A 22500-nucleotide genomic window follows, 5' to 3' on the forward strand; every position below is an offset into this window, starting at 1 on the left:
TCTTTTTTTGCTTCTTCCATATTCCATTATACTACACTTCTTAATATTGAATTCCATTTCCCACTTCCTACTCCATTCCTATACTTTATTGAGATCACTCTGTAGCGACTCACAATCTTCTTTGGTGTTCACTTTTTTCAACAATTTTGCATCGTCCGCAAAGAAGCTCATATAACTTTCAATTCCTTTATCCATATCATTAATATATATAGCAAACGTTATTGGGACCAAAAATGTTCCTTGTGGAACTCCACTAATCACTGCATCCCAATCAAAGTGTTTGTCTCTTATCATCATTCTCATTTTTCTTTCATGCAAAAAGTCTTCCATCCACTTCAGCAGTTTGCCTTGTATTCCTCCTGCAGTTTCACATTTCTTTAGCAATTTCTTGCGTGGCAACATACCAAAAGCTTTTTTCAGGTCTAGAAATGCACAATCATCCCATCCATCTCTTTCTTGTATTACATCTATTAGTCTTGAATAGAAACACATCAAGTTTGTGACACATGATCTTTCTTGTCTAAATCCAAACTGCCTTGGATTTAGTAATTTTTTTTTTCCAAATGACTTACCCATCTAACTTTGATAATTCTTTCACAAGTTTTAACTACCGTACTCGTAACAGAGACCAATCTATAGATAGTAGGGTCTTCCTTGTTTCCCCCTTCATATATTGGTACTATATTTGCTCTTTTCCAATCTTCTGGAACTTTTCCTTCTTTCAATGAACTGCTATGTATTTTGTTAGTTCGTTCCTGCATTCTCTCAAAATCCAATTTGCCTTTTCATCTGGTCCATGCAATTTTCTAAAATCGAGATTACTCAAGTGATTCATTACTTCTTTCCTTGTTACTTCTATCTCTTTCATAGGGGGGACTTTCTCCTCCCACTCAATATCTCTAAGTTGTATGTTCTCCCTCGTAAACACCGATTGAAAATGCTTGTTCATAATTTCTGCCATTTCTATTTCCTCTGTGTATTCAACTGCTTGTCGTAGTTTCTCTAATTCTTGTTTGTTTTTCAGTTTCTTGTTTACAAATCTATAAAATAGTTTTGGTTGATCTTTACATTTTTCTTTGACATCCTTTTCGTATTTTCTCTTTTCTTCTCTGCGCACTTGTACATATTTATTTCTATAATTAGTATATATTTTCTATTTTTCAGGTCTTATGTCTTTCTTTCATTTTATCCACACTATCCCTTTTATCTTTTAACTTGCTACATCTTTTCTTGTACCAACAATTTACATATCAGTTTTCTTGTTTTTGTCTTGGAACATACTTTTCCCCTCCTATATAAATTTTTGTCAAAAATTTTCATTTCTCTTCTACTGTTGTTTTCTCTTTGTGTATCCTTTCCCAGTCTTCTTTTTGAAAAAATTCATTTTATCAAAATCATACATCTATCCTCCCTTTCTATATTGTTGTTTTTTCCCATGTATTTTTCTTCATTTAGTTCCAGTTCAACTAATATGTGGTCACTTTTACTTAGTGGTGTCTTATATTCAATCTTGTCCACTATTTCAGGTTCTGATGTGATTATTAGGTCCAGTCTCGATGGTTCTTCCTCATTTCTATACCTAGTATTCTCTTGTATCCATTGTGTCATTGTATGTTCTATAATCATATCAAGTAGTACATTTCCCCATAGGTCGTCTCCACCTTTCACTGTCATCTCTTCCCAGCAGATTTCTTTACAATTAAAGTCACCCATTATAACTATTCTTCCTCCATCTTCCATTATCTTATTTAGTGTTATCCTTGTGTCTTCTAACATATTCTTGTGTTCTCTCTCTTCCCAAGAAGCCGTTTTAGGAGGCACATAATTTACCACAAACTTTCTGCTCTTCCCATCCCTGTCCTCTAGTTCCATTATAGTCATTTCTACTCTTTTCTTTCCATACGTAACATTCCTCACATTCATATCCTTCTTAGTCAGGAACATAACTTCACCCCCTTGTTTTCCTTCTCTGTTCCTTATCCAATAATCATGTGTGCCATTTCCTACCCTGTTGGGTGGTAATGGACCTTTTAATTTTATCTCTACAATTCTCATTATGTCCGGTACTTTTACCTTTAGGTAATCATTCAGTTCATTCCATCCTGTTATTAATCCATCTATATTTGTGTAAGAAACTTTAAATTTTGTTACCTCCATCCTGTTTTCTGTTTCCTTTCTGTTTTTCTCTACTATGAACCATTTCCTCACTTTCATGTCCACTACTCTCCAATAGAATTTCACTTTGACTCTGTTCTGTTCTCGTTTACTCCCTCAGCTTCGATTTTTTTCTCTTCCTCTCTTTCCTCTTTATTCATCTGTCTTTTTATTCATACCTGTTTATACGGTTCACTTTTTGCTAGTTTCCCTGCTTTTGATAAGACATTCATTGCTGTCGTTTAAGACCTGAATTTAGCCTTAATTGGTCTGGTCTTGTCTATATTGCATTTCCCTAGTCTATATATTTCTTCAGTTTCTTTCCCTATTTCTTGTTCATCTTCTTGAACTATCTTTAATGGCTAGTTTACTTTTTCCTTCTCCTCCTTTACTCTTACAATCCTATTTGGATTATGCTTCTCTTCCATCCCTAATATAATTATACGTTTTTTTTTTTTATCTACTAAGTCCCTTACTATATTCTCCTTCTCTCTCATCACTTTAATAACTGCCTCCTTAGTTTGTTCTTTCATCTGTTGTTTCACTATATCTCTAAATTCAATTTTGTTATTCTCTTGGACTTTTTTTTCAACCACTTACCTCTTTTGCTATGGACTCTTTATTCTCTTTATTAATATTCTTTAATTCTTTATTCTCATCCTTTAATTCTCTTAACTGTCTTTTTAATTCTTGTATTTCTTTAGGTAGGTTTTTATTCTCCTTCTTTAGTTCTTCCAGTGTATCAACTCTTTGTGTAACTAGCGCGACTTGGCTAAACCTAACCTCCCATGCTTCGTTCATTTTTGTTAGTTTCTCCTCTAGACTTACTAGTCGGGGGAGGTTGTCATCTCCCCACTCATTAAATGTATATAAGTAATTATCTCCTCTTTCCATTGAGCTGATTTTATCTATATTCTTACTCTTAATACTTTTGTTCACCTGTTCGACATCGGCTGTGTCGTTTGCACACCTTTTGTTTACACCCCTTCTGACTTCCAAGCCCCGTTTGTCCCCTTCCTCATTTTCTTCCATTCTCCTCAATAATGCCTCCCCTTCTCATTTTTCTTCACCTTCCTACTACACCACGAGCTTTCCCCTTCCCTACTTATACAACATAGGTACTCCATCGTCGCTGAAATCCACGAAAATTGCGTGTGTTTTTTTCCCGGAGTTCCAATCTTCGCCGTCAATCCGACGTGTGTGTGTGTGTATTTACCTAGTTGTATTTTACGGGAAGGGGAGCTATGATCGTGGTGTCCAGTCTTCATATCTCATTTTATCTAGACTGTTTTTAAATTAGTGTATTGTTTTTGCACACACTACATTTCCATCTAACTTGTTCCAAACGTCTATTACCCTGTGGGGAAAGCTTTTCTTTTTTTCAGGTCTCTTCTATAACTGTCTTTCTTGATTTTCTTTCCGTGTCCTCTTGTATCTCTACTATCCCATTTTATCAAATCCTCTCTATCAATAGTTTCTGTGCCTTTCATGATTCCATAAATAGTTATTAAGTCTCCTCTCTCTCTTCTTTGTTCTAATGTCTGTAGCTCAAGTTTTGCTAGTCTCTCCTCATATGATAGTTCTGAGACACATTATTCATAATAATGACTCCCAGGATCTTCTCATTTCTACTTTTTTTAATTTCTTCCTCTCCCAATTTATATGATCCCACTAATATATATATATATTTTTTTACTTTTTCAAAATTCCATTATACTACACTTCTTAATATTGAATTCAATCTCCCACTTCCTACTCCATTCCCATACTTTATTGAAATCACTCTGTAGTGACTCACTATCTTCTACAGTGTTCACTTTTTTCAACAATTTTGCATTGTCCGCAAAGAAGCTCATATGACTTTTAATTCCTTTATCCATATCATTAATATATATAGCAAACATTATTGGGGCCAGGACTGTTCTCTGTGGAACTCCACTAATCACTTCATCCCAATTAAAGTGTTTGTCTCTTATCACCACTTTCATTTTTTTTTTTTCATGCAAGAAGTCTTCCATCCACTTCAACAGTTTGCCCAGTATTCCTCCTGCAGTTTCTAATTTCTTTAGCAATTTCTTATGTGGCACCTTATTAAAAGCTTTCTTCAGGTCTAGAAATGCATAATCAGCCCATCCATCTCTTTCTTGTATTACATCTATTAGCCTTGAATAGAAACACATTAAGTTTGTTACACATGATCGTCCTTGTCTAAATCCAAATTGCCTTGGATTTAGTATGTCATTTTTTTCCCAAATGCCTTACACATCTAATTTTGATTAGTGATTAGTGGAGTTCCACAAGGAAGAGTTCTGGCCCCAATAATGTTTGCTATATATATTAATGATATGGATAAAGGAACTGAAATTTATTTGAGGTTCTTTGTGTACGATGCAAAATTGTTGGAAAAAGTAAACACTGTAGAAGATTGTGAGTCACTACAGAGTGATCTCAATAAAGTATGGGAGTGGAGTAGGAAGTGGGAGATGGAATTCAATATTAACAAGTGTAGTATAATGGAATTTGGAAAAAGCAAAAAAAGAAATGTGGGATCATATAAATTGGGAGAGGAAGAAATTGAAAAAAGTAGAATATGAGAAGGACCTGGGAGTCATTATTATGAATAATATGTCCCCTGAGAAACATATAAACAAAATTTTTGGAGAAACTTATAATTTGATCAAATCAATCAAAGTGGCATTTACATACGTGGACGAAGAAATGGTGAAGAAAATACTGGTTACTTTGATAAGACCAAGATTGGAGTATGCAGCAACAACCTGGTCAACAAGTATAAAAAATATATATAACAAAACTTGAAAGAATACAAAGAGCAATTACGAAATTGGCACCAACACTCTCAGAACTATCATATGAGGAGAGACTAGCAAAACTTGAGCTACTGGCATTAGAGCAAAGAAGAGAGAGAGGAGACTTGATAACTATTTATAGAATCATAAAAGGCATGGAAACTATTGATAGAGAGGATCTAATGAAATGGGATAGTAGAGATACAAGAGGACACGAAAAGAAAATCAAGAAAGACAGTTATAGAAGAGACCTGAAAAAGAACAGCTTTCCCCACAGGATAATAGATGTTTGGAAACAAGTTAGATGAAAATGTGGTGTGTGCAAAAATGATACACGAATTTAAAAACAGTCTAGATAAAACGAGATATGAAGACGGGACACCACGAGCATAGCTCCCCTTCCCGTAAAATACAACTAGGTAAATACACACACACATATATATATATATTATATATATATATATATACATATATATATATAAATACACACTATATATCTGTATATATATATATATATATATATATATATATATATATATAGATATATATGTATGTATGTATGTATGTATATATGTATGTATGTATGTATGTATATTGGGAAGAGTCCATTTTGAATGCAGGCATTGAAGTCTACAGCAGTGGTAGCATTGTTCAATTTATATGAACATCATATGAGAGAACTAAGGTTGAAGGCCAAGGTATTGATAGATTTTCCAAGGTACATGTTTCTTTACTTGAGATGTCTTTCGACCCAACCGAGGGTTATCTTTGGAAGTTACACAAGTTAAGATAACGTGAATATAAGAATAGTAATAATACATGAAGCGTGACGGGTGGAATTTTGTACCCACGAAAAATCTCTGGTAGACGATGTAGGTCGTAGCTACCCACAGAGCGCCATAGAGTTACCCGTAGGCTGCTGGTGAGTTTTCCCCATAGATGGGAGTGAAACTTCTGGCTTTAGTTGTACGAGTATGTTGATGGAAGGCTTATCTAAACGAATAAAAATTATTCAGCCATCATTTGTTCTTTCTTATCTTGTTCATGGTTAAGAATTTATGTTTGTGTTTCCAGTTGTTGTCAGGTGAGTGGATTTCCACGGATATTATTGGTGGCGGAGGACAGCCCCATCTTGTTAATGCGCTGTCATCCTTGTAGACAAGGTGGTAGCAGTTGAACCTATACACCGAGGATCAAGGTGACTGCAGTCACCAAAGTTAATTATATATAAGTTAGTATATAAGTTAGTATATAAGATTTACTTAGTTTATTTAGTGTATATATGATTTACTTATGCAATGGGCTTGTCTGTGGGAGGCAGCTACTTTTCATGACGAGGCTGGATGTCATTTTAGTTTTGTAATAGACTACGAGTTTTAAGAACGGCTGAATAATTTTTATTCGTTTTGGGAAACCTTCTATCAACATACAACCATAAGTTTAGCTCCCATCTATGAAGAAATATCACCAGCAACCTACGGGCAACTCGATGGCATCCCATGGGTAGCTATGACCTACATCATCTCCCAGGGATTCTTCGTGGGTACAAAATCCCACCCGTCACGCTCCATATATCCTTACTGTTCTTGTGACCCCTGTTTGGGTCGAAAGACGTCTCGAGTAAAGCAACGTGTACCTTGGAAAATCTATCAATACCTAGACCTTCAACTTTCGGTCTCTCATACGGCATATTGAGAGCACTTCATACAAATTGAACAATGCTACCACTGCTGTGCTTGTAAACTTCAACATGCCTATATATGTATGTGAGTTTGTGTGTGTGTAAATGTATATGTATCTCCCTATATTCTTTGCATAGTTACCCAACCTTCGACCAACAAACAGGTAACTCAGCCTTCTATCATTAATCATTATGCAAACATGCAAATCCCTGTTAATTATCCTTTATCCTTTCTATCTTATAGAATAATTGGATCAATTGCAGAACCTCCCCCTCCCACACATACACACTGATCGGTAAGGTTCGAAGCGGTCTGTGGTCGCTCCGTGCTGTCACTCAGGTTATGGTAACGCTTTTAAATTACTCAATTTACTGTTTAGGAGCATTGATGGTTAGGTTAGATTAGGTTAGGTAAAAAAAAAAAAAAAAAAAGTTACCATGGCCTGAGTGACGGCGGAGCACCCCAGACCACAACAGATCAGCGCACACTCAATGTGGAAATTCTACAATTGATCCAAATAATCTATAAGGAGCATAATCACCTGTATGCAAAGGAAAAATTAAACATGTTAAAACACAATGATAAACATGAATGTGTTTTTTCACTATAGAGATGAAATGATGAAAATAATCATAAAACGCCTGATCTGACCTAGAATTGAATATACAGAGGTGTTTCCACACAAAGTGACAGATATAGACAGGATTGAAAGGATATATCAGAGAGATTGTGGGTGAAATATAAAAAGACTTCTGATGAACAGATATTTTTTCATTACACAGATGAAAACATAATGGAATTAATCAGACTGCCAGATCCCTAAACAAGAATTTGTAGATATGATGTAGTCCCTACTTAAGCGAATCCTATAAACAAGACTGAGAGGAAACAAGTAGCAATTAAATTGGTTCCTACACTTAAGAGTTAAAATGCATGAAGATAGATTAAAAGCCCTGGACCTGCCAATTCTGAAAGAAGGGATAAAGGTAAGTTGATAGTAATATTCTGTTCATTAAAGGGAATAGATAAACTGATAGAGAAGAGCTCTTAGTTTGGGACAGGAGAGAATCATGAGGTTATGGAGATAAACTGAGAAAAGTCTAAAGGATGTCAAGAAATCCATTTTCTGTATGGATGTATCAATTGGAATAGCTTAGAGGTTGGTATAGCCCAAATTAAAATCATATGCAAATTCAAAAATAGGTGTGACAGTTGGAGTAAAAGATACAGGACCCCCCATCAGTTTAGCTCCTTTCCTGAATATTACTATTGGGTAAATAAATCAGGTACATACAAAGGGCAACAACAAAGAGTCAGTTCTCAACCTTGTAGACAAAGCATACAAGGAAAAACTAGAAACTTTGGACTTGCCACCATTAAAAGGAAGAAGAGACCATGCTGTTCAGGTCACGAAAGGTAATGGACAAAATTGATGGAAAATATCTCTTAAACTGAGATGGGTGGACATCATGAGAACCAGTTGAAAGCTACATGGTTGAAGGATGTAAATAAAAAGTTTTCTGTACAGCTGCAGAGAGTCCTGGAAGAGCCTATAGGGTGATATAACCCAAGCTAAAGCCATAAACAAAGTTCAAACTGAATATGATGGCTGGAGAAAAAGGGATAAAATCTAATCAGCACAGTTCCTCTCCTGTATACTATAATTAGATAAATACAAACTACTGACTAGGAAGGTTGAGAATAATGAAGGACTTAAGTAAGCCATTTGGAATGCATGAGAGATTTCCTGAAAGGCCAATGCATGATAATAGCAGTAAAGAATAAGATGACAGGATGGAGAAAAGTCACTAGTGGAGTCCTTCAAGGATCAATAATGTTCTTGGTTTACATAACTGATGAAATGGAGTCTATGAAAAGCCATACAAATGTGTCTGCAGATTATATAAACTTCATGAAGAGAACAGATGAAGAGATAGATAAGGTGTGAGAGAAGGGAGTGTAAGATAGGAAGAACGATAAAGAAATAGATAAAGGAGAGATAGGAGAAAGAGAGAGACAGGTGCGAGGGGGAAGGGGAAGAGAGACCAAAAAGGCTTTTTGTCATTAAGCCAACAACATATATTTACGTAAATGTTTGAACTATTCTTTTGATGATTATAAAGCAAGTAATACATATAAAATACATAACCTTACTCTGAAACATCTTGGAAATGTATTAACACATTGAAAAGGCAATATGAATAATCTAACACCCAAGGTAAAGGTTATACTGAAACTTAAAAAAAAAAAAAAAAAAAATGAACCTAAAATACTGTATTTCTCTGTGCCATGTACAGTTTGTCCTAACTATTGTATATAAACATCAAATCTTATTGCAGTTCAAATTTGCACAAACTGAACACTCTGCAAGTAAATGATCTTCATGCATTGCTGATTATTCTCAGCTCAATATGGAACTCTTCTTTTGACTAGCTTTGAACACACTGCCACATCTGGCATGCTTCAGAGGCACACAATACTCAGCCACCATCTACTAGCAAAGCTGGATATCTGCATTAAGCTTTACTTTCCTATTGCAACATTTCTAAAGCATATGTATCTGACTAAAACAAGAATATCATGTGTTTACTCTGTAAAAATAAAACTCATTTAGTTGAAATAAAGCTTCTAATTCTTTAGTGCATACTTGTACTGCTTCTTTATTCCTCTAGTCTTTCTCCCATAACTATCTTTTACAATAGCCGCTTGATATCAGCACAGCTCTTTGCTCTGTAAATTTCTGTCTCTCTGGCTACTTCCTCCATGAACTATACTTCAAATATCCCATCCTTAAGAAGCTACTTAATTCTATACTTGTCATCCTCTCATTCAAAACAAATGAATCTGAATTTTGCTCCATTTGAAATTGATATACTGAACTATCTCTCTTATTTGATCTACCCATCTCTTTTGATATAAAACTATGTACAGTAGCTTATTTTGTTAAGTCCCTCTATATTTCTATGATGCCTTCTCTAGTCTCACCCTATATCATTTAACTTATTTTATTCTCATCTTTTAACGACAACCTTCTACCATACCTCAAAATCTTTTACTTCTCTTACCCTACTCTACCCATACCTGTTCAGCCCTACCTTACCAGTTGTACTTCACTGAACTCCCTCATATGAACTTCCCCATATCAAGAAACTATTTCATTTCTTCATTGTGCTTCAAGACCCATGAGCAGGTAAGGACATGAGGTCTTCCTTCCTACCAGCCTTGCTAGCCCCCTTCTTTCAACTCTATCAATCCTATAGTCAGTTTACTCCAAAGAGTTTCTTCACAGTGTGGCATAAGTTGTGATTTAGGCTACTACTAGCCATTCTGCCAAATCAGCCTTAGTACACTTAGGTCTCTTAATACAACACTTGCCAACTACCACTTGTGCAGATGTTTGGGGCCAGGACATAAACTCGCTTCGGAATTTGGTGGTGTTTTATGTCTTGGGCCAAAACCCAAAGTGGGTTTATGTCCTGGGTCCAAACGTCTGCACAAGTGGCAGTTGGCAAGTGTTGGATTAAGAGACCTAAGTGCACATGCCTCTCTCTCTCTCTCTCTCTCTTATTTCCCATTTATCTGTATCTGAAATTGTTTTTTTTTCTATATTCTGTATAAAGTAAAGGAAATTGTAGAGTACAATGAGTATCACTTTTTAGGATTATAACAATGATCTGAATAAATTCTATGGCATCTGGCGGTGTTTTTTTTCCCATGTTGCCACACAGAGGTGTCACAGGTGAGACTGGTGAGATGAGACATAGGTAATCATTGTTATAATCTTAAAAAGCGATACTCATTGTATTATAAAGCTTCCTTTACTACACATAGACTATAAAAATAAAATAATTTCATACAACACATAGATCAGAAATGACAGAGAGACATGTACTAAAGTTGATTTGACATAATGTATGCCAGACCCTGAGCAGACTCCTTGGAACTCACAGACTATAGTTCCTCCTCTTTTTTTCCAATCTAAGGCAACCATTAACCCTCTACCATACTCAGACTGTGATTGCAGAAAAGATCTGCATCTGTTACCACAGTCCCAAACTTACAGCTTCAGGAGGACAAGGAAGCGGGAGTACCAAGGCAGGATGATTACATATTCATTGCACAATGTGCCGTCTACTATGCTGTTTGCCACAAACTCGGGTTTCAGGATTGGCATCAATCTGAAAGAAACATACAATCCAAGATTATACTCTACCTCTCTCTCCTCTACTAAATTATTTTCCTTGGTGAATGCTAAAGTGTATGTATGTGTGTGTGTGTGTAACTGGCATATTTTGAGAGAGGAATTAGAAGTGGAAGCTGAAGGTGAATGTCGATAGTAAGGTGATCATAATTGGTGCTACTTTAACATGTGGTCTACCAGGTCATTTACGGTGTGCACTCTACCTCCGTTCTAAGAACTTGATACTACAGGAGGATAAAAATAAATTGAATAATATTGAATAATGATATATTTTCAATGAATTACAATTAAACGAACCTAATGTAACCTAACTAAAACAACCTAACCTAACATAACCCAACCTAATGCACATCAGGTGATGTGTGTTACAGGACAACAAAACAAATTGAATAATGTTGAACACTGAAGTATCATTAATGATTTGCACTTAACTTGACCTAACTTAACCTAACCTAACCAAACCTAACCTAACCAAACCTAACCTAATCTATTTCAACCTAACCTACCTTAACCTAACCTACCTTAATCTAACTTAACCTAACCTAACTTAACCTAACCTATCTTAACCTAATCTACCTTAATCTAACCTAACTTAACCTAACCTAACTTAACCTAACCTGAATTAACCTAACATAACTCAACTTAACCTATCTTAACCTAACCTAACTCAACCTAACTTAACCTAACTTAACCTAACCTAACTTAACCTAACCTAACTTAACCTAACTTAACCCAATCTAACACACATTGGGCGATCTGATTCGTGGTGGCGGGGTGGGCCAGCCATACCCTCTGATGTGCATTAGGTAAGTTTAGGTTGGGTTATGTTAGGGTTGGTTATGTTATGTTCGGTTGGTTACGTTAGGCAAGGTAGGTTATGTTAGGTTGGTTAGGTTAGGCTTGGTAGGTTAGGTTAGGTTCATAAAGTTAGGTTAAGTTGGTTAGATTAGATGATAATAAAGAGCACTCAGGTTAAAATCATACCATGAAAGGTCATTTCACAGCGGAATTTGATACTGCAATAGACCGTACGCTAACCTGACCTCTCATGTCTCACCTGACCCCCACAAGATGCGATGCTCGCACGTGACCCCGATTCCTACGTGAGGTCGGAGTTAGCGGGCGTCGTGTCGCATCTCATTGTGTGTGTGTGTGTATATATGTATATATGTGTATATATGTGTGTAGATGTGTATGTATGTATCATACTTACATGTAACAAAAATAAATATATTTTTTTTTCCCGTAAAGGGAGAGCAACTCCCCATAAGCTTTGCTTCACGCTCTCCCTTTTCAACTACTAATTTTGTAAAAATTTTGTATATATGTATGTCTAAATTGTATTTCATATTGTTGAATAAACCTTAACTAACTACCTAAGCGGCATCACTTGAGCTTACCTGGAGGAAACGCCGTCGAACATGCCTGTGTCGATGTAGTAAGGACATACCAACGTCGTGTGTACGCCCTTTCGACCTTCGACCTGCAGTAAGAACAACGCTCATGGGTAAAATAAATAAAATAAAATAAAATAAATCAATAATTATAATAATAATGATAATAATAATAATAATAATAATAAAGTCACGAGGCCACACCCACAGGTTTCGCTATCACATGACCCGAGGTCAACATTATTATCATCCTTTGACCAAATGTGACCATTCCTAGCTGTAATATACAGAACAGGAATTACTCTCATTATCTCGTCTCTGTTTCCAGTTATCAAAATTTATCTTTAATATCAATATATATATATATATATATATATACATATTTATATATACATATTTATATAAATAAATATATATATATATATATATATATATATATATATATATACATATATATACATATATATATATATATATATATATATATATATATATATACATATATACATGAATAGATGGAGTTCAGGATTTTTTTAAGAAAGTAAAGCATACACTGGACTCGTCGTTTGCACCTTATTCCTACGTTTCGAACCCGTCATTACCATGTAGACGAACCCCCGAACAGGGTTCGAAACGTAGAAATAAGCTTCAAACGACGAGTCTCGTGTGTGCTTTCTCTCTCTCTCTCTCTCTCTCTCTCTCTCTCATATACATATATATATATATATATATATATATATATATATATATATATCATCTATTTATTTATTTGTTTTATTTATTTATCTATTTAATCTATTTATCTATTTTTACTGTGTGTTGCGGTAAATTACTCACCATCAGTTCAGTTCTTAGCGTCTCATCGAAGCCGACGGCAGCAAACTTTGAGGCGCAGTAGTCGGTGAGTTTGTTGACTCCGACCATACCGGCCAGGGAGGCCACGGTCACAATGTGGCCCTTGTCCGCGGACAGCATCTCTGGTAGGAAGGCCTTGGCCAACTGCAACGGAAGAAAACGGAACGTGGGTTGATCACTTTCGATGTAAAAAAAAAAGAAAAAGAAAAAAAAAAGAGAGAGAGAGATGAAAGGTCAAGGGAATGTTGGAGGAGGAAGAGAAGAAAAATAGGAAGAAGAATCGAATGGAGAAGAGAGGAAATAGAGAAGAGGAACAGTGGAGTATAGATAGAAAAAATCTATTTAATAGCCACATATTTCAAAGAGAGAAAAAAGTTAAAATCAAAATAAATAAATAAATAATAATAATGATAATAACAATAATGTGTGTGTGTGCTTGACAGTCACCATGGTCTTGGATCACGTGTTGGACTCGTGATCGACAGTTATTACCCTCCCAGATCATATATACCCGATCTATGCATAATGTGACACACACAAACACACACAACTCTGCCCACGAGAGCTGGGTTACCGGTTCGCAGTGCATCGATCTATATATACCAAGACCTTTTTCCCCCTAATAAGGGAGGTAGCCAAGTCACAGGCACGTACCTACTCCCACCCACTCCACTCCCCTCCACCACCCTCCCCCATCTCATCTTAGCTCCTCGTGGATGACGGGTCATCCCTGTATCCCGCCCACTGCTCTGGGTCAGAGGCAATGTAGCGAGACACAGTGCATCCACAACAAGACCGCTTTAGAGGAGAGGCCAAACACAGGGAATTGGATCCAATGTATTTAACGTTTCGCTTCTGAAGAAGCCCTGCTGGGCGAAACGTTAGATACATTGGATCCCATACTCTGCGTTTGCCCTCTCTCCTACAGTGCTGTTGCAGCCGTTGCTGCTTTCACTCAAGGCCGCTTCACTTAATCGACGACCCCCCTCTCCGTCCCTTCATGTAGACAAAGAGAAGACAGGGAGAAATCCCTTTGGGATGCGTCAAAATATCATACATAACCATCCCCTACCACCCCCCACCATCCTCCGCACCTCCCTTCCTTGCATAACAATATCTCCTGCCTTCTCCCTTTCTTTGCTCAACAGACATTCCCCTCCTGCTTAACGCCCCATTCACCCCATCTATCCATCTCATCCTCGGTTGCCCCCTCATATTCACTCCACCTCTGCCTTGCGCACCTCTTTTACTAATCTTTCTTTACTTATTCTTCCCATGTGTCCAAACCACCCCAATGCTCTTTCATCAACCCTATCTCGCAATTCCTTTTCCACCTACCGTTCTCCTCCTCACCTCCTCGTTTCTCACTCTATCCAACCCATATAATACATACACACATATTAAACCCCTACCATACTTCTCAGACATTTAATCTCAAATACATTAAAAATTTCCTCCCTGTTTCTCTTAAATTCCAAGTCTCTGCCCCATACATAGCTGTCGGTATAATCACCCCTTCATACAATCTCCTCTTTGCATCCATTCCCAGATGTCTATTTCTCATGACACGTTTTCACCCCCCAAGGTACTTACCTGCTTCTCTCAATCTACAATTTACCTCTACCTCCATTCCTCATTTTCCTGCTTCATGCGACTCCAAATACCTAAAGTTATCCACTTCCTCCATCCTCTCTCCTTTAAGACTTACAACTTACTGCCACCCTCTCCCCTTGTACATCTTATCACTTTGTTTTTATCTACATTTACCTTTAACTTTCTCTTACCGCATGCCTTCCCAAATTTCTTCACTAACTCCCTTAACCCATCCTCTGCAGCGATACTAAAGTTATTTCAGCCCTGAGCGGGAATCGAATTCGGACCTCTGGATTATCTTTCGCGAACGATACCACTGCGCCGTCGAGCCGTGCGTGTGAAAGTGTGTATCTGTGTGTGTTTGTTTGTTTGTGTGTGTGTGTGTTTGTGTGTGTGTGTGTGTGTATGTGTGTGTATCTGCGCGCGCGTGTGTGTAATGTATGGAAAACAGATGAATGGCAGGGTATTAAGGTACACACAGCAAACAAATGAAGTTTCATTTACTGACACTTCGACCTTACCAGGACTTCTCCAGGATACATACGAATCGAAAACATCCCTCATCTTGGAAATTAGTATGTTATAACACATTTGTAAAAGTTCACTATAAACCTACTATCGGAGAAATAATAACGGAAGTACAGGGAAACTGTATATTTCGACTAATATCTGTAGTCCTCTTCTGCAGAATGCTTACAAGAAGTTAAGGCACAAGTATATATGAGGAAGTGAGGGGTACATAACAGGGGATGGGGGAAAGTGGGGGGACTCAGGTTACATGCCCTTGAAATGGTTGGGTCAAGGAAGGACAGTTGGTGGTATTTTGTCCGACCGCTCTTGACATTATTTTGTTGACCGCTAACAGTTTCCCTGTACTTCCGTTATTATTTCTCCGATAGTGGGTTTATAGTGATCCCTCATCTTATTCCACGTCCCCAGACGACCTCCTTCTTCCGCGGTCTCCTTTCGTCCTCCGACCCTTTCCTCTCCACTTGCTGGAGTATCGATTGTTCGTAACTCACTGTTTCGGTTGATCTAATAAACCCAATTTGATGGTTACTGCGCGGATGTGAGGTGATGTATGAAGATTCAATTATTTGCCTCCTATTGTCGAGTCCTTGTTGCACCACTTCTCTTTTGTTCCGATCCGATGGTGCCAAATCTGTTCATTGGATCACTAACGTGTTTACCCGGTGCGATTGATTATCGTTCAACGATGATTGTCTAGACTCTAGAGCACTAATTCTTTGCTTCTGAACGGGGTTGTTTTGCTTTGATCTGCAAAGTACGAGGCTGGTGATTTTAACCAAATCTACAACCAACGCGCTTACCCAAGTATGATGCCAGGTAGTAGGGTGCGTGTCACCCGCCATCGGCTGTGGTAATAGGCTAACCAGAGGCTCTGGTGTCACTTTTGTGCTCATTTGTCCGTCTTTTGCTCAGCCGGTTTCTCCTTAGTAACTTCCTAATGAACAACTGCCACAGGGTATTTACATTATTATAGTTTTTATGTATTCATTTATTACTATTATGATTTTTTTTCGCATCCGGCCTAGATATGGACCAAAAGGTCTCCTGTCGGCATGCTCCACTTTTGTAATCCTTTGTAAATCAGGCTGTTCTCATTTAATTCAACTATGTTCATCTTCTTGTTCTGAACAATATTAAATCTAAGTGCGAAATAGTCAATATCTGGAATAGATTTAATAATCATGTAGTGAGCGCTAACACTATTGGTTGTTATAAGAGGTTAGATAATTTTATAGATGGGGATGATACATGGTAAAGGACATGGAACTGCCTAGTGTAGGCCTTATGGTCTCTTTCATTCTTATGTTCTCGGGTTCCTGTGGTATACGTGATTTTCAGCCTTTGCTCTTGTAGATATTTGTCTTAATTCATCCGTGTGTGTTAGAGACGGACAGAAACTCACTGTTGTCAATTTTCTTCCTCTTCATTTGTGTTGAATCTCCTGGTCATCTTTAAATCCTTTTCCTATAGAACATGTACACTGATGGCATAATCGGAAGCGTGCTGGTCTCGCATTAGCTTAGCTTTAGGTTCGAGTCCTGCACTCCTCTACGATTCAACAATAGTGACTGTTTACTACCTGCCCCAGTAGTCTAATGGCATCATGGGGCAAAGATGACGGCTTCGGCCGCAGCTACTCAGCGTCTCCTGGCGTAGGCCCTGGAGAACAGAGCTCAGTGAAGACCTTGGCGATGTAATTCATCTCGGCTTCCATGCAGTCACCCTCTTATCCCACTCCAAACAATTCTCGACAGGCGCGATCCACTTGCTCATAGTCATCAATTCTGTGGACGTCTCCTCCCTCGAGAGTCTAATCTGGAGAGACAGGAACACTACGAGTAAGATCACCATCAGGGGAACTTGTCACAAGTCCATTTAACCGTAGCTGACGTTCACGAATTATGCTGATGGTAACTGGCTTAGACAGAATGGGATTGCAAGAGACCATAAGGCGTACACTAGGCACCTCCGTATCCATCACCACCTGTCATCCCCATCCATAAAGTTGTCTAATCGTTTCGTAAGCGCAGAAAATATCAGTTGTTTTAAGAAACGATTAGACAACTTTATGGATGGGGATGACAGGTGGTGATAGATACGGAGCTGCCTAGTGTAGGCCTTATGGTCTCTTGCAGTCTCCTTCATTCTTTTGTTCTTAATGAAATCCGTATGGCAAATCTGCTCTTCATTCTGTTATTGTGTGCAGAGTAATAATTAATTGTCAAAAGCGTCCTCTCGTTCGTGATTTTTCTATGAACCGAGAAAGCGATCTCACTGACCTTCGTGATAACGAATTCATTATCATTATGATGCTGCATTATGATGCTGCAAGGCCATCGAAGAAACAAGTATGAGGCAGTACAACCGAGATTTCGTTTATATTGTATTACTATTACTATTATTGTTATTGCCATTATTATTATTACTATTATTTTCACTATAATCATTATTATTGCTATTATCATTCTTATTGTAATTATTATTACTACTATCATTATTATTGTTGTTGCTATTATTACTATTATTATAGTTATTATTACTATTATTATCATTATATTTATTATAATAGTTATTACTATTATCATTATTATTATTACTATTATCATTATCATCATCATTGTTATTATTATCATCATTGTTATCATTATCATCATTGCCATTATATTACAATATTACTTGTTTTCCAATCTTCTTGTAAGATCCAGCAGCCACGCCCTTGCTCAGCACGTTACGAAAAGGATGCTGCCTTACATATCACAGACTCCAGACAGCTATGTTCCTGACAGGACCTTACACAAGCACGGAGGTAGCTGGGCCGATCGAGTCGCCTACCTTGCATAAGCTTCAATACCTTGAATTCGGTGACGTATTAGTCGACATATTTAAACTTGAAGGCAAACGATTTTGTTTCTCTGAGTAAGTGAGTTTGGTCGATAGAGAGGCCTTTCGAGCTAGGAACGCCTTTTTTAGTTGTGTAAAAATCCTTCTTGTTCTTACGAAGAATGGATGTTTTCGTGGGCGTAACCTAATTGAAGCGTAACCGTCATCGTCGTCGTCGTTGTCGTCTCGTTGAGCGGCGCGACAAAGAGGTAAGAAGAGGCACGTGCATCCTCCCCCGCCTCTCTCTCTCTCTCTTCCTCTCTAACAGATTCAGACCCTGTCCACTCTTGGCTTACATTGTTGTCCTATAAATGGATGTAACCAGGATATGTGTATGTTTGTGTGTGTATGTATGTGTGTGTGTATGTATGTATGTATGCATGTACGTATGTATATCCTGTCGAGCTGGACAGAAACTGTCTTATCTATTAATCTTCTCTGTTTTTTTTTTTGTAATTATCTTAATTTTCCTCTCAAGGACTAGAGGAGACCCCCATTATTAATGGCGACGTTTCGTTCAACCATTACAACATCATCAAGAGAAATCACTTAATGTTGTGATGAAGAGCCTACGGCAGGAGGCGCTGATTAGCTGCGGCCGAAACCATCACTGTTGCCCTATCATGTGATTGGACTGCTGGGGCAGGTCACAGGCACTGCTGGGAGTGAGAAGTGCGGGATTCGAAACCACAACTTGGCGGATGGGAGATCAGCACGCTACCGATTACGCCACTTGAGTGCCTCAGAAGATTATCAGAAAATAATCTTTAATGTTTTTTTTTTTCTTGCTGGTTGGTGATCGGTTGTCTTCTCTTAATATAGTTAATTTTCTCTAAATAATGTCTTTTTATCGATGAAATGGTGTATTTTTGTTGACCCGACAATGTGTTGCAACGTGATATCTTTGTTGTCTGATGGAAGAGTTTAGAAGATGCATTAATAGTCTTCGAGAGATATGTTGCATTGTTGTTCTTATGTTATTTACATCAATGGTGAGTTGGCAACTTCCATTACGTCTAAATTTGTAAAAAAAAAAAAATAGTAATAATAATAATAATAATAAAAAATAAAAGACTAATGAAGTTCCAAATCTTTTTATTTCTGTAATGAATTGAGAACTTGATATCATACCCCGTTCCAGTGAATCTTATGTATATTTTCTTTATTTCATTTAATAACCGGTCGTCGATTTTGTAGGCTGTGTATTTGTCTTTAATGGAGGAGTGTATATGTATATATGTTTAAGTAATTCAAACCTACCTACAAACGCCAAGACTGGGTTTATGCCCACACACACACACACACACACACACACACACACACACACACACACACACACACACACACACCCTGACTGATTATCACTACGGCGGTCCGGGTTCGAATCCTGCCCAGGGCTGAAAAAATTCAGTATCGCTGCGCCTCGAGTCGTTACTCCAACTCTCGTGGGCGGGGAGTTGGGTGTGTGTGTGCGTGTAAGGTCACAGCATCACCCATAGATCGGTCATACGAGTTCTGAGTTCTCTTCTGGGAGGGAATAGCTGTCGATCACGAGCCCAGCACGTGATCCAAAGACCAAGGTGAATACACACACACACACACACACACACACACACACACACACACACACACAAACACACATACACACGCACACACACACATTGAAGAGGATTATCTCTTATCTTTCTCTCTATCTTCCTCCTCAAGATATACGAAACCGAAGAGGAAGAGGATTCTCAAACAAGCTCGACTTCAGTAATGACATAACCCAGAGGTTTTTTTTTTTTTTTTTTTTTTTTACAGCGGGCCAGATATTTGAGATGATAACGACTACGGGCCGCATATCTTTTTGCTCAATACAATACAGTGAATACACATGTAGATTCTAGAAAAAAAATATTATCTAAAAAAAAGAACATTACATGTATAGTACGGGGGCTGGTCGGATGAACTGACCTCGCGGGTCACGGGTCACGGGTTTGGTGACCTCTTGCATAACCAGACAAAGAAGACCCAAGAGGACTGTCAAACAAGCTCTGACTTCGATGACGTCATAACCAAACGATGGAGAAGACTAAAGAAGACTTTCAGATAAACTTTGACTTCGATGATGGAATCACCAAACGACGAAGAAGACCGAAGAGGACTTTCAAACAAACTCTGACTTCGATGATGACATAACCAAATGACCAAGAAGACTAAAGAGGGATCTCAAACAATCTTCGACTTCGATGATGACATAACCAAACGATGAAGAAGACCAAAGACAATCTCTGACTTCGATGATGACATAACCAAATGACCAAGAAGACTAAAGAGGGCTCTCAAACAATCTTCGACTTCGATAATGACATAACCAAACGATGAAGAAGAACGAAGTCCTCTTGGGCCGGAGACTCGATCGACTTCGTTCGCCACTTCCTGGCTCGACGCACGCAACCCTGGCGGTCGACAGGTGAAACCGACATTTGACCGCAAGAGGTTGACCGCTTCTCGAGCACAGACCGACGCAATCAACAGGTCCCTCTCTCTTCAGGACAGGATACTGACAGTTAATTCCCAGGTGATATTTAGCTTTCTGGGATTATGTACTACCCTCTGTCACGTCAAGTAACCTCCCCTGACCTTATCTTAAAATTCCTGACCTTATTCAACCTTTCTTGACCTTATTTGCCCCTTCCGACCTTAACTTACCCTAAATGACCTTCTTTAAGACAATAATAAATATAATCTCTATGACCTTATTTTGGCGTCTAATGACCTTTTCTAACCCTCTCTAACATTATTTCACTCCCGCCTATACTCGGATCTAAGCTGCAGGATTCCTTCATAAGTGGAACAAAGAGATGCAACCAATTATCATTCACAAACCTTATAATTACAAAGGTAGATATGATGATAGCAAAACAGTATAATGATGGTAATGAGACTATTGCTATTACTGCCCGGACACTCTTATTACTGTGACGTCACTGTTATTACTCTGACGTCACACTTAGTTTCATAAAATCGTTGTCTTTATTCTGGCTACCGTCAGGCCATTTTCATTCAGGCGAAAGGGTCAGGGAGGGAGGGGGAGGGAGGGAGGAGTTACGTGGAGTTACGTAGAGTTACGTGGAGGGCAAACGAACAGCAACAGACCAATTGGTCACCACGAGGCTGTTTCGTTACTTAATCTAAATCTATCTTGAAGTAAAATAATTCTGGTCGGGCATTTGTAGTTAAGTAAATGTCGAGACGTGTTCTGAACAACTCTACAGTGGAACAATCAATGACGTTGGACGGTAGACCATTCAATGTATTAACAACGCGACTGAAGAAAGAGTATTTGGCCAAGTCTGTTTGAAGACATTTACCGACAATCTTGTATCCATTAGTCCTAGTTACGTTGGGGGTGTCAATTTTAGAATACTTTTCCACATCCTATTTTTCAATTCCTTTGATTAATTTTGAAGACCTCAGTTAGGTGCCCCCTCCCATTCTCCTTTTCGAGAAAATAAACAAATTAAATTCCCTTAAGCGCTCTTCGTACGACTTGTTCCTCAACCTTGGAATGAGTTTTGTTACTCTGCGTCGTAGCTTTTCTAATTTTTGTATATCCTTCTTGCAGTATGGAGACCAGCACAGTATTTTAGGTTACGCCGGGCTAGGGCATTATAGAGTTTAAGAATCATTTCTTCAGTCCTAAACTCGAAAGCTCATCCTATAACTCCAGTTAATTTGTTTGTAGTTCTAATAACCTCCGAACACTGTTTGCTTGGTTTGAGATCATAACACCAAGGTCTTTATCTTATTCTACAATAGCTAACTGTAGGAAGAGGAGGAGGAGGAGGAGGAGGAAGGGGAGGAGGAAGAGGAGGAGGAGGCAGAGGAGGGTGAAGGGGTTGGAGGAGGAGGAGGAGGAGCAGAAGGCAGAGGAGAGTGAAGGGGTTGGAGGAGGAAGAGAAGGAGGAGGAAGAGGAGGGAGGAGGAGTAGGAGGAGGGGGCGAGGTCTAGGTGAAGCTAGCACAGGAACCTCCTGCAGAAGGAGGCTGAGGCCGGATGGTCCTCCTCCTCCGCCTCCTCCTCCCGTAGGAGATAACCGCGCGTTGTAACGAGGTGGGACAATGTGGCGCCGTCTTGAGTAGGAGGAGGAGGAGGAAGAGGCGGAGGAGAAGGAGGAGGTGGAAGAAGAAGAAGAAGAAGAAGAAAAGAAGAAGAAGAAAACGCAGAAGAAGAGGAAGAAGAAGAAGAAGAAAAGAAGAAGACAAAGAAGAAGAAAAGAAGAAGAAGAAGGGGGAGGAGGAACAAGAGGAGGAGGAGGAGGAGGAGGAGCAGGAGGAGGAGGAGAGGAGGAGGTGGACTCTTCACCTCTGAGGTGTTAAGAGGTTTACGGAGAACTCCGGAGCACTTTTATCCGGCTA

General features: G+C 38.4%; 1 protein-coding gene across 1 annotated transcript in view; it reads right to left on the minus strand.

Annotated features, from left to right (window-relative positions):
• Positions 1-22500, minus strand: part of LOC143024607 (epidermal retinol dehydrogenase 2-like) — a 130357-nt gene that overhangs the window by 16470 nt on the left and 91387 nt on the right. Inside the window, exons 5-7 of the mRNA XM_076183465.1 lie at positions 13076-13237; positions 12245-12327; positions 10705-10821 (exon numbers count right to left, since the gene is read on the minus strand). Coding sequence (XP_076039580.1) covers positions 10705-10821; positions 12245-12327; positions 13076-13237 — 362 coding nt within the window. The remainder of the gene's footprint in view (positions 1-10704; positions 10822-12244; positions 12328-13075; positions 13238-22500) is intronic.

Source organism: Oratosquilla oratoria, chromosome 4 (genome assembly GCF_046742065.1).
Source record: "Oratosquilla oratoria isolate Oo_2021 chromosome 4, ASM4674206v1, whole genome shotgun sequence".
Lineage (NCBI taxonomy): Eukaryota > Metazoa > Arthropoda > Malacostraca > Stomatopoda > Squillidae > Oratosquilla > Oratosquilla oratoria.